This window comes from Dunckerocampus dactyliophorus, chromosome 8, assembly GCF_027744805.1.
Source record: "Dunckerocampus dactyliophorus isolate RoL2022-P2 chromosome 8, RoL_Ddac_1.1, whole genome shotgun sequence".
Lineage (NCBI taxonomy): Eukaryota > Metazoa > Chordata > Actinopteri > Syngnathiformes > Syngnathidae > Dunckerocampus > Dunckerocampus dactyliophorus.
In genome coordinates, this window is record NC_072826.1 from 22,020,576 (window position 1) to 22,035,109 (window position 14,534).

Genomic DNA, 14,534 nt, shown 5'->3' on the forward strand with positions numbered 1-14,534 from the left:
ATCCTGACAGGCTTCTATTGCATGTTTGAGTGATCTCACAACAGGCACAATAATCCCTGACACGGGCTACTGTTGCGACTGTAACCCACACTAAGATAAAGCTCAACTCTTAATTCCCGACGTTACTTCCTGTCTGCCCCCCGCCCCCACTCAGCTACCCTAGCACTGGAACAAATTTACAGCAACACACAAGTCTCACTTCCGTATTAAATGTGTTATTTCTTATTATTGTGTCTACTATATTGCATAAGAGGAGTGTGGGTGTCTAAAGGGGTGTTGTTTCATGTCTAGAGGGCTCTAATAATGTTAAAAACCGTATTTAAAAGGCAGTTTTCTATGATCTAACTAGGAACAAATTCTATTTATAAATAAGGAATCCTACTTTGTAAAAATTCACCTATCACGGTCGGGTCTGCAACCAATTAACCACGATAAATGAGGGATTACTGTAAGTTCCAATTTACACCAAAACTCGACATACTGTACATCACGACCTAGGAACAGAAATTGTTCGTAACCAGGTGATCATCTGTATACAAGTTTGCAGTCGCAAACTGGCTTAAACATGACGGCTGAGTAGAAACACTGCAAGCATGTTCCACCAATCAGCGTTCTTCAGCACACAGATGCCCCAGGAGCTATTGAAAAAGATCCTACTAAGCGCCTGGAATGCAAGGGGAACCTTTTTACCTGGGTAATTTTTGGTGGAAAGGCAGGCGGGTATTTCCAAATACCAAGGTACATGGGAAAGTTCCTGAAAAGGTTCCTGCAGTAGAAATGGGTTGTAGCCCCTTGAAGTTATATGAAATTCCTGCTGCAGTGTAACGTTTGCAAGATACTATATGCAACGATCCACAACCACAATAAAACTCAATATTATCTTTTGTAAAGGCAGAATTTGTGTCCCATCTCCACTCCACTCCCTGTTCTTCTGCCTTTCATGTTCTTCCAGGAGAAGATGTGCTTGTCTGCATTCGCAGGCACGGAACAACATCCCCCCTTCAGACGCCTGCGCTTGGCTCAATACATTTGCCTTCAAGCACCCCAATGATAGAATGGGCATAAAAAGGCCGCGGGAAGGAGCTTCTGATGTCTTCCTAAGTGGCACATCATATTGTAAGTACTGCAGAGCGAGTGGGCCACATGCTGGTTTGCGTCGTGCTGCACACAGTCATTGAACTCCTGAGTCTGGCGTGACTTAAAATATTTTGTGCAAAAAAAGTCCCACAGCCTAATGGAAATGATATGATATATCATCATTAAGCAGAGTGTAATTAGCAGTAACACACACCAAAGGAAAATGAGTGATTAGTGATGACTGTAAACAGAGGTAGCGTGATTTGTGGTTAAATGAGGCGCCATGTGAATGTGGCACATAATTGAGCCATAAGTTAAACAACGGGCCAGTTTAGAAGTGATTGGACTGCACATTAGCGGCATATTAGCGCCACTAATGACTTCAATAACAAGTGAAACCACAGCTACTTTCAATTGCCTGCAAGGAAATGATTTCCTCAATATAAAACAACTGTACAGTAATCGCTCGCCACTTCGCGCTTACAATTTCACCGCTTCACTCGATCATGGTTTTTCAAAATATATTCATTGATAAATCATGCAGTTTCACGATTGTCTAAAACATATTATAAGTCAAACATATGCATATTTAAGCAAATGTTATGTATTTCTGAACTAAATTTTGCATTTTCAAGCATCAAAATGGATAAATGAACAAAAATACAAATATAAGGGATTCAGAATATGAATTCAAAGACATGGTGTGATGACAGTATGTACTATTCTATACTTGTCACTAGAGACAATAGCCACTGCAGAAAGTACTGTACAGCAACTGGAAGTAAGAACAACAACAAATAAGGAACTCTCCCAATGCTAACATGGAGTGTGAGTCTACATTATATCATATTGTCTTATTTTCGTTTGTTATTAGCGATGTCCGATAATATCGGCCCGATATTGGTATCAGAATTTTTCCCTGTAATGAAAGCCGATAATAAACATAATTTTTCCCTATAATGAAAGCCGATAATAAACATAATTTTTCCCTATAATGAAAGCCGATAATAAACATAATGCTATATACTGTATAGACCTATGGGCTCCCGTATTTCCCAGCGTGCAAATGATGACCTCATCAAGCGTGTAAACAACCATGGGTGGCTAGTAGCAAGCTAGCTCACTCCTTCCATTCCATCCATCTATTTTTTTACGCTGCTCATCCTCAGTTGTAGGAATGTTAGAATTCACAGAAGCAAGAGATGGTAAAATCTGACACTATTTATACAAACTGGATTAGGAGAGTCCGTGGGGACATCTGTGAAAATGCTGCTTTTTCATAGGATATTGGGTGTATTTTCATTCGTATACATGTTTGTTCGGTAGATGACTTCTTCCTCTTCAATTTTGTATTGGATTTACACAGAGTGTTGGACCACATCGACTCATACTATGGCTTTGAAAGTTATGTCCAACTTTAAGCCTTTCAAACTCATGGATCAGAACTTCAGGGAAAGATAAAGGTATGGAGGATATAAATTCACTTTAATATCCATTTGCAGATGAAATTTCATTAAAATCTGGTGGTGCAAAATATGTTAATTTTGGCCCTAAAAGTTACTGTGTACATGCAATTTGTGGTGTGGCGTGGAAGAGTACGCGGCATACATGAAAATTATGATACTTGATTTTCTCCCCTGGACATTCTGATGCTCAAGAAAATGTAAATGGCCACTCCGATGACTTTTAAAACAAATGTCAAAGCCTAAGCATAATCGCAAGTGTTTCTCAGATGTTGTACAATGTTGTTTACAGCCACGTTGAGAAGCTACTTGCTGATGCTGAATCCATTAGCTTCACAACAGATATGTGTTGATTCCACCACAAGAGATGTGTGATTTTACACATATAGGTATCGGCTGATATCGGTATCGGAAATTGAGAGTTGGACAATATCGGACATCCGTACTTATTATGCCACTTAGTATGTCTATACTACATCGGGTAGGCTTTTATTGCATGTTTGAATGATCTCACAATAGGCACAATAATCCCTAACATGAGCTACTGGTGCGGCCGTAACCCGTAACTCCAACATCACGTCCTGTCCGCCCCCCCCACCAAGCTCTCCTGGCACTGGAACACATTTACAGTAACACACAAGCACAAGTCTTGCTTATGTCTTAAATGTCTGATTTTGTCTTATTATGTATGTCTACTATATTGTGTAAAATGAGTGTAAAGGTGACTATATGTGTGTTATTCCATGTCTAGAGGACTCCAATAATGTTAAAAAGTGTATTTAGAAGATTGTAAACAGGTTTTCTATGCTCTACAAAACTATTCTATATACACTCCTGATCAAAATCTTAAGACCGGTTGAAAAAATGCTAGAATTTGCATTTTGCACATTTGGATCTTAATGAGGTTTTAAGTAGAGCTACAATATGCAAAAACAAGAAGAGGGAGTGAGACAAAAAGTACTTTGAAAAAGTAATTTATTGTAAACAACAATTAAACTGAAATAGGCTGTTTATCAGCTGATCAAAAGTTTAAGACCATCGCTCAAAAAATAACAAAAAACTCTCCAAAACAGAACAAAAAATGTTCTGTTCTCTTGTTAATCACTTCAAAAATTGCTTTGGTCATGCTTGATGCGAGTGTTTCCAGGAGGCTAGTGGGAAGTGGTGAAGATGGCTTCACGAAAGGCATCAACTGTCTGGAACTGATGGCCATTTTTATAAACTTCCCTTGCCATCCATCTCCAAATGGGATTTAAATGAGGGGAACATGCAGGATGGTCCAAAAGAGTGATGTTATTCTCCCTGAAGAAGTCCTTGGTCAAGCGAGCATTGTGAACTGCAGTGTTGTCCTGTTGAAAAACCCAGCTGTTACCACACAGACGAGGACCCTCAGTCATGAGGGATGCCCGCTGCAACATCAGTCGCCGTTTAACGACCCTGCACCACTTGACGCCCCGGTGTTCCACTGAATGAAAAAGCACCCCAGACCATGATGGACCCCCCTCCACTGTGTCGGGTAGAAAACATCTCAGGTGGGATCTCCTTGTCATGCCAGTAACGTTGGAAGCCATCTGGACCGTCAAGGTTACATTTTTTCTCATCAGAGAATAAAACATTTTTCCACCTTTCAGTGTCCCATGTTTGATGCTCCCTGGCAAAGGGTAGACGGGCAGTTTTGTGGCCTTGAAAGAGATGAGGTCTTTGAATTAGTTTTTTGATTTTTAAACTCTTTTCCCGCAGATGCCGTCTGATGGTTATTGCGCTGCAGTTGGCACCAGTAAGGGCCTTAATGTGGGTCAAAGACCGCCCTGTGTCTTGATGGACAACCAATTGGATCCTCCGGCTCAGCGCAGGTGTGATTTTTTTTTTTGGGGTCTACCACTTGACTTTTTTGTTCCATAATGCTCAGGATCTTTCAAAAAATGTAGAATGACTGTCTTACTGCACCCAACCTCAGCAGCAATGGCACGCTGTGAGAGGCCTTGCTTATGCAACTCCACAATCCGGCCACGTTCAAAAAGAGAAAGCTTCTTAGCTTTAGCCATCAGTGTGAATGACAGTGTGAATGCCTGACAGAAAATGAAAATTTTGAGCAGATTTTGGCTTTTATAGCCTGTGGTCTTAAACTTTTGATCAGCTGATAAACAGCCTATTTCAGTTTAATTGTTGTTTTCAATAAATTACTTGTTCAAAATGCTTTTTGTCTCACTCCCCCTTCTTGCTTTTGCATATTAAAACCTCATTAAGATCCAAATGTGCAAAATGCTAATTCTGCTAATAATGCTAATTACGATTTTGATCAGGAGTGTGTGTATATATATATATATATATGTGTATATATGTAAATATATATGTATATATATACAGTATTAAATACTATAAACTAAAAAAATATTCCATTTATAAATAAGGAGTCCTACTTCATGGAAATTCACTTATCACAGTTGGGTCTGGAACCAATTAGTGTCATTTTCAAGCCTATTCAAATTGTATTGATTTCCTTCTGTTTCATCATCTACATTGGAGTTTGACTTTACGAGCTAAGCAACTAAAAATTGTTTAACTACCTGAGGCAAAATAAGACAGCAACGGCATGACGGCGACACATTGCAGATAATTAAAAGTAATTAAATGTGTCTTCTTTGGGAAGAGTGAAATGTCCACCATGCCGTCACTAAGTTGCAGCAATAGAGCAAAAAAGGAGCTTGCTGTGACAACAAACTAAAAAAGAGGAGCTGGTAAATGAGCAAATCACCTGATGAAGTGCGGTGAGGCCGTCTTCGTTGCAGAGGTCTGGGCTCACGTTGTTCTTCAGCAGGTAGCGCACTAGTAAGAAGGAAGACAGAGGCATTAATGAAAGCAGACGACTGGGAAATAGTGCTTTCCATTGACTTTAATTGGCTTTAATTACCGGGTGCCCCTCCATAAAATTCATGACGCCTGCTAGTACACAAGCAATACCTTACGCATCGGCTATACTAGTGAGAAACGCTACAGTTGGTACGTTTCCTTAGGCTTGAAAATCAGGTGTGATTTTGTGTGCGGAAATCCGTACACCAACGTGCTAGCTAAATGAGCTTCCTTTTGCAATTATATGCCGCTATGTTGCCAACATGATTATCAATTAGGGATGCTGTAATCCATCAGCCACCGGTCAAAATTGACCGATTTCCATAAAAACGCATGTGATCGGCATATGCCGATAAATGCCTGTCAACGCTGATCACAAAATCCCATCCCCTCTGGCTCGTACTATTGCAGCCTGTAGCAAAATAATCCAAAAATAATTTAATTAATCGGACTAGATGACCAGCCTGGCTGCATGGCGGCCTAGTAGTTAGCATATTGGCCACACAGTCAGGAGATCGAATCTCCGTTGGGCATCTCAAGATTCAAGATTCAAGAGTTTTATTGTCATATGCACAGTAAAACAGGCAGTTATACTATGCAATGAAATTCTTATTCTGTTCATTCTCCCAAGAAAAAAAGAAAACACAAGAAAGATTACGGTCGCAACAGTAGCCCGTGTTAGGGATTATTGTGCTTCTTGTGAGATCAAGCAATAAAAGCCTATTGTTCCGGAGATAAAGTCTGGTGCTTGTGTGTCTCACCCAACATCACAGTAACATTACTGACACCTACTGACCGGTGTAAATTACAACATGTCATCACAACATCCTTGAATGCATCTTCTGAATGCCTTTTATTTGTATTTTACTTCATTTAGCCATTTTTATGCTTGAAAATGCTTCATTTAGGCAACAAATTTGCATTAAATACATTTGCTTGAATATGCATACTAATAACAGGCCGTATTCAACCACGAAACAGCATGATTTATTAATATATTTTGGAAAAAACACAATAGAGTGAAGCCGTGTGTATTATTTTTACACTGACCTTTTGTGTGCGTTCCGAGAGATAATACATTCATTTTGTCTGTACTTATTTGTTTATTACTTTTCCGCTTCATAGATTTCCATTCTATTTATGCGATGATATTGAACTACTTGTATGTTCCACTATATTGGAGCTGGCATGACAAGAGTCTGTCTACCATGTCAAAGTGTGTCGTAAATATCTCCAAGGACGAGTTGAGATGAGGTTATTAGTCAGACACACACGCACACGCAGGCACACACACACTCACAAGCCATACAAACAAACCACACTGATGTTTGCTAATTAAAAAGGGAGAGAGAGCCCGTATTCAAAACGTCCAAACAGCAACAAACAAACTGGTGGCTTTCATTCATGATTACTTTCAATCCAAACATAACATTCTGGACACATTAGCTCACACCATAATCATCCTAACCCTGGTGAGATAGGAAATCATCACAATTAAATATACAATGCTAATTAGGGAGCTGAGTGTGGTGAAACTGATGCAGCAGTCATTGGTTTATCCTGAAAAATCAAAAGAATATGGCCACTTTGATGTTTTCATATATTTGTTTTATTTTTTTTATATCTGTTATATACAGTGTTGCCTCACTACATCACGGTTCACCTTTCGCTGTCGCTGATTTTAAGTGCAATTTGGCGTGTTTTTTTAACAGCGTATGACCGCGCATTGTGTTTTGCATCCTTGTGTTGTATTAGCGTGATCTATCATGCTCTGTTGCATGTTGTCTGTTATTGTATTTACTACTTCTACCAGCAGAGGGTGTTGTATACTCATGTGAGAGTTGAAGGCTGTCCAGACTGTCCAGTTTGTCTCAGTAAATGCACAGCCACAACAGTCCTCATTGGCTAAGGGAGAATCCGCCCATTGTGTTCTGCCTTTTGGTTGGCTGTAGACAATTGTCAATTAATCTCCTTTGTGCAGGACTGCCTGTTGAATGAAAGCAAAAGTTACATGGCTGTAAGGCCCTTGGAATACTACAAATGAATCTTCGGTTCATGGAGGACGAGGAGGAGGAATATGTTTTAACAAGGATACAAAAACGCTACAGCCTAACGGCGCCAGGACAAGCCACTGTGAGTCACTTAATTTCTTGTGTCCAATGTCATAAATTGATCATTAAAATTCAAACGAAATTTGAACTTTGAGAGTGTGAAAACAAGACAAATGTGATCAAATGTTAATGCCTGCCTGAGAAGTTTATAAAGTATATGGTGAGGGGTTTTACAGCCTTAAAACATACATACAATATATGTTTTATATTGCTTGACTAAAAAACATTAGTGAAGCAAACAGCTTTTACCCACAAGCCATCAGACTTCTCAACGAAGCCCTCACACACACTCATAACACTTTATTTATTTATTTATTTATTTGTATTCATGTCTCTTATGTTGTTGTTGCTTAATTTAATGGTATTAATGTTTGTTCTGTTCTTATTCATTTTCTTGTGTTTTTCTTTTTTGGGAGAATGACCAGAACAAGAATTTCATTGCATAGCAGAACCACTGGTTTTACTGTGCATATGACAATAAAACTCTTGAATATTGAATCTGAATCTGAAAAAATTATGGGATTTTTGAGGCATTACTATGTGTGTGTAAATATATATATACTGCTCAAAAAAATTAGAGGAACACTTGGAAAACACATCAGATCTAAACTGGGGGGAAAATGATCTTGAATATCTTTCCTGATAATAAGTGGGTGATGTATTAGTAACAAAATGATGCCACATCATTTGATAGAAATGAAAATGCAGCAGACTGGTCCATTTGGCAAAAATGTCATTGTAGCAACTCAAAATGATTCTCAGTAGTTTGTGTGGCCCCCACGTGCTTGTACGCATGTCTGACAACATCGGGGCATGCTCCTAATGAGACTATGGATGGTGTCCTGGGGATCTCCTCCCAGATCTGGACCAGGGCATCAATGAGCTCCTGAACAGTCTGAGGAGCAACCTGGAGGCGCCGGATGGACCTAAACATAATGTCCCAGAGGTGTTCTATTGGGTTTAGGTCAGGTGAACGTGGGGGCCAGTCAATGGTATCAATTCCTTCATCCTCCAGGAACTACCTGCATACACTAGCCACATGAGATCGGGCATTGTCGTGGACCAGGAGGAACCCAGGTCCCAACGCACCAGCGTAGGTTCTGACAATGGGTCCAAGGATTTCATCCCAATACCTAATAGCAGTCAGGGTGCCGTTATCTAACCTGTAGAGGTCTGTATGTCCTTCCAGGGATATGCCTCCCCAGACCATCACTGACCCACCACCAAACCGGTCATGCAGGCAGCATTAACGATCTCCACGGCATCTCCAGACCCTTTCACGTCTGTCGCATGTGCTCAGGTTGAACTTGCTCTCATAAGGGAAGAGCACAGGGCACCAGTGGTGTAGTTGCCAATTCTGGTGGTCTATGGCAAATGCCAATCGAGCTCTACGGTGCTGGGCAGTGAGCACAGGGTCCACTACAGGACGTCGGGCCCTCAGGCCACCCGCATGGAGCCTGTTTGTGATTGTTTGGTCAGAAACATTCACACCAGTGGCCTGCTGGAGGTCATTTTGTAGGGCTCTGGCAGTGCTCATCCTGTTCCTCCTTGCACAAAGGAGCAGATACCGATCCTGCTGAGGGTTGAAGGACCTTCTACGGCCCTGTCCAACTCTCCTGGAGTAACTACCATCTCCTGGAATCTCCTCCATGCGTCCAGGTACCGCAGTGATGCCCTGGTCCAGATCTGGGAGGAGATCCCCCAGGACACCATCCGTAGTCTGATTAGGAGCATGCCCCGACGTTGTCAGGCATGCGTACAAGCACGTGGGGGCCACACAAACTACTGAGAATCATTTTGAGTTGCTACAATGACATTTTAGCAAAATGGACCAGTCTGCTGCATCATTTTTTCAGTTTCATTTTTGGGGTGTCTTTGATTTCCCCCCTCTATAGGGTGATCATTTTCATTTCTATCAAATTATGTGGCATCATTTTGTTACTAATACATCACCCACTTATTATCAGGAAAGATATTCAAGATCATTTTTTCCCCCAGTTTAGATCTGATGTGTTTTCAAAGTGTTCCTCAAATTTTTTTTGAGCAGTGTATGTATACAGTATAAAACTAATGTTTTTTAGTCAAGCATTGTGATTTCACACTTCCCACGACCAGGCTACAAGCTACACCGTGACTTTGAATCCACGTGTTCATGGATCATCTTACATCATCATTCATTAGTGGTGAGTAGCTATATGTTTTATACTTTAAATGTGTTTAATAAGCACGTGAGGCATATTTAGGACTTAAACCTGGATTGTGTCGCAAGTGAACAATGGCAACTGAAGAGAGAAGAGGAGGGTTCTGGATCAGATCATTCTCTGGTGTTCCCAGAAGTAACCCCCGCAGAAAGACTGGTATCAAAAAAAGAACGTAAGGAATATAGCCACAACAGTGCATGATATGCTGCCATGCCCCCAATACTACTCTGTGATTGGTAGACAATAAAAAACAAAAGGGATTTTGTCATGATAGTACATGATATACAGCAATGCCACATAAACTCATCTAAAAGGATGAACTCCCTAACTACTTCTTGTCCACGTGTGCTATTATAAGGAAAAGTAAAGTAAGTAAAAGTCCCCTAAAAGGGTCACTGACTCTGGGGAAAAAGCAGCAGTGAGTTGTTTCCATCTGTCTTTAAAAAGCAATCCATTACATGGGAGGGTCTGGAAGAGCCTTATCTCCCGTCGCAAACAATCAGCGCACACATCTTGTACATGACTTCCTGAGCACGCTCCAGCTGAGATTCAAGCGGGAGGTGGACAAGATGCTTCCCAAATGATAAAAAGAAAGACAGACAAACAAACAAGAGCTACAGGAAAAAGGAACACACCCTTCCTTCCTGTTATCTTGACAGTCGTGCTGACAACACCGCGTGCTAATGTTAGTGATAGCGGTGTCCCGAGCGGTCCTACAGGTCACAGTGTCATTGCAGCTGGCTATTGAAAGGAGATCGTTCAAAAGTTACACATAGGAGCCACTGTGGAGTCATGAAGTCATGACACTTAATAATCCGTTCATCATCATAGTGTGCGTACGTGGTGACACACAAAATGGCCTCTATGTGGTTGCCATCTTTAAGGACTCCACATGTGAAAGACAGGTGGAGCTACAGTTTATATGTTCCAATAACCATGTTCCAGTGAGCACCATACAGTTTGTTGATTTTGACCAAAATGTGCAAAAAGTCTGTAAAAATAATGCACACCATAAGCTAGCAAAACAGGATTCTTCTTGACAGTTTCTGGTATTATGCTTGAATAGTCCCAACACCGTATGATATGCTGCTATGTCCCCAATACTACTATACAGAGGATCCCCACACAGTCACGATACGGCATTGGCGACCCAATAATTTTTGTCTCTAAAAATATGCCACTTTTTCCTCAGAAACACACATTTCATTCATCGATTAATCAAATGAAATGTATTTTGACTGAAGTGTGTTTTTGCAATTATCCAATTCATTGACAACTATTTTGGTATTCAATTGATCGTTTTCTTAAATTTAAAAATGTAAATATCCTCTGATTTCAGCCTCTCAAATGTGAATATGTTTGAATTTCCTGAGTCATCCTTGAAAGCACACGTATAACCTTTGTGTTTTAGGCAAATCAAGATATTCACACAGATCAGCTTTGACTTTGGAAAACAATGATCATTTGTGCCTCTTTTCTGATATGTTACAGACCAAACCACTAACTGTTTGTGTTTGGTTCATATTGATTTGATCCGTCTAGGGCCCAACCAATTACTCGATTAATCTAAACGACAAGCTTCAGATCCCTGGACTAAATAATCGTTAGTTGCAGCCCTAATCTACTGTGGTCATGGTTCGGTTCATTTGCTGTTCAGTAAGGGAACGCAATGCAAAATGCCAACTGCTTAGCTTTTGTGCAAAGAGCTGATTATTTTTTAAAGGAAACATAAAAACCGTCAAACTGCTGGCAGGTAATTCTCCAATAAATACAGTTATAGTTTCAGCTTGTAAGCTTGTAGCGCCGTTCCCCATCTCTACTGAACAATGGCGCCACACAGCTAAGGGACTGAAGGTCCGTACCGCAAAATCCGGTTACAAATGCATGTACCTAGTCACAATACTTCATGGCATACTGCTATTCCACCAATACTACCATATGAGACTTGTAAAAAACAAAGAACATGGAGGATTTAGTCATGACAGTACATGATATGCTGCTTATGCAGCTAAGAGAGGTGGCTGATGTAATAAAAAAAAAAGCAATATATATTTTTCTGCCAGATTTTGCCATGCGGGCTTTAAGTACTAAACCGCTGAGGTCATAAAATTTGGAATTTTACCAACCGTTTCCAGGCAAAATATGTACGGTATCTAAAGTCACTGAAAACTTGAAAGTTCAAACCAATGCTAGGGCTCTATGAAAACTGTTGTAGTTTTTTTTTCCAATTTCTCCGCTTTCATTTTTTTAGAGGTCTGTTAATTAAATGCAAAAATCCTTACATTTACAGATGCAATACATCGCTTGGCCAATTTTGCCCAGTATTTCAGAAATGGATGTAGCTTGGCTGACTTTTCTAACGGGACGACAGCCTCTGCATACACTGCTAAAAAAATCCTCAACAAACTGTAATGCTCATGCTTGTGGTTAAGGAAGACGTCACCGATACAATTCCAATCGCTTTATTAATGGAAGCTATTTTTTTATGACACCCTTACTTTGTTGCGCTCTTATTTTAAAGGCCGGAAGTGCGTTGCGTGTTGAGAATGCCTCGACTGTTAAGTGAGACGAGCTGGGTGCCTCTTGCAGCCATGGATTTATTTCACTCAGAACTTGCACGACGTCAGTGGGCATCCTAAAACGCCCGGTTACATTAACAAGAGGTAAAACACAACACGGTGTAAACACACTCATACACACACCGATGCAGTAGCATGCTCTGCTAAGCTAACTCCGCTAGCTATGAGTTTCAACATATTTTCGCCAACTTTCGCTGGTGTTTCAGTCGCCGTTTCGTCATGTTTAGTTCAGGTGGGGGCAGGTTTGTGGTTTGTGAGGAGATCCCGCCACGATGGAGCGGTTGGTCAGGAAAATGTTTTAGTGATTGACAGATAATCTGCATTTTTATACATATCTGCATCAGCCTTTTTTTTTTTTTTTTTTTTTTAATAAATCAGATAGCCAGAGAGAAAGAGATCAAAAAGCGGAGATCAAAAGCGGAACTAATGTGATGCAACATTCTACAAGACTACACGAGTAAATTAAAGTGCACCCAAACCCTGCAGCATTTCTCCTGTTGCACGACTTGAAGGTACTTACTTTCGTGAAACAAAAGGTGGCACAGCGTCCTTTTTAGTCCCGGTAATGCAAACAAACAGTGTGACAAAATATCGACCTAACTCATTAACAATGATTGGGAAGTAAACAAAATAAATCAAAATTTTGTCGCCAAAATTTTCACTTTTACAGCAAATAAATATCGGTTAACGACCTCCTTTACTGCAAAAAATCGGTATCGGCCCTGAAAAAAACATCTAAAATATTTCTCTAAACAAACGTTCCTTCTCATCAAGATGACAACATTTCATTCACATTATGTCCATTTCCGTGAGATTCCACGTTTAACAGTAGATCCCGTTTTTACTGACCAATTCCGTGATTCCGTGGAAATCATAGGGCCCTACAATGGCTTTCATGACATTACATGAGTCTAATTTGACAATCAAAGTGAATGTGTTTTGCTTTTTTTGGCTTATTGTGACCAAATCCAAAATAAGAAATTGTCTCTGGAAGGGAATATTAACAATGTATGTAAAGGGATTTTAGAAAGGGTGGTTTACTTGTATTTACCGGAACAGACCTGGGGGATGTGAGCGTGTTTATTCAAATCATATAGTCTTTATCTTTGTTGGCCTAGAATGGCATTTTTTAAAATCAAGTTCTTCTTAGCAGTGCTTGTCATTTGCCAAGCAGTGGTCATGATCATCTCTTTGGAGTAGCAGATGAAGCATAGCTCTTGGAGTGTCTGATGACATTGATCTGTAAGGTTTTGTGGGCGAGTTGAGAATGGAGGACACTTTATTGCATGGCTGTTCTCACTGCCAGCATGCGAGTGTCTCCGGGGTTCATAGCTCACAGGCAATGAGCAGCAGGCTACGTTAGCGTTCCAGTAACAAGCGTGATACGGGAGGACAGCGAGACCGAGAATCGACATTCTTGCAATATTGGAGCTGTAAATCTGTGTTGTGTGGCAATAACATCTGCCACATGCTCCCCTTCAATCAAACGTGTTAAACCGTACCTGGGAGACTTGCATTATGTAGTTTGTGATATGACAGAAATGTCAGTGTGCTTTATTATCGCTATGAGAGTGATGCTAGATACACTGTAGCTCAATGTCAGTATTTTTACCGTTGCTATATTTATTAAACCTAGTGAATGCTACAGAACTGCTACAATTTAGACTTCTACCACACATTTCTACTCAAAGAAATGAATCAAAACTCCAAAGACTTCAACTCATTCAGCATTCCAAGGGATTTAGTTATGACAGTGCATGATATGCCACAATGCTGACAATGGACTACTTTTGTTACAAGATTGATAGAAAATAAAGAACATACGTAATTTAGTCACGACACTGCATGATATGCTGCAATGTTGTAAACACTAATATACATGTCTGGAGTGACTGAGTTTTACATTTAGTTTTATTATACCGTGGTTTCTTCTCTTTACATAATATTCAAAAATTACTGAAAAAATACAATTTAAACCAATATACCACATTTTGCAGTATTATACATGCAATGGTGATTGTACAATATCAACAACAATGGTAATGGTTTCGTTTACTTCAAACATGCATAACAAGGTTACTTTGTACATTGTGTATTATCCGAACTGACCTTTTTGTAGTACAGTCATTGAATTAAGCTTACTTTTTCCAGCTCATCCGATCTGAACCCGTGTGATGTGATGTTATTGGACTTCTGTGCGAACCACAGTTTGTCCATAACAAACACCATATTCACAAACACCAGCTTCGGTGC

General features: G+C 40.1%; 1 protein-coding gene across 1 annotated transcript in view; it reads right to left on the reverse strand.

Annotated features, from left to right (window-relative positions):
* ppp1r16b (protein phosphatase 1, regulatory subunit 16B) overlaps positions 1-14,534 on the reverse strand; it is a 104,605-nt gene that overhangs the window by 26,523 nt on the left and 63,548 nt on the right. Inside the window, exon 3 of the mRNA XM_054783306.1 lies at positions 5,296-5,366. Coding sequence (XP_054639281.1) covers positions 5,296-5,366 — 71 coding nt within the window. The remainder of the gene's footprint in view (positions 1-5,295; positions 5,367-14,534) is intronic.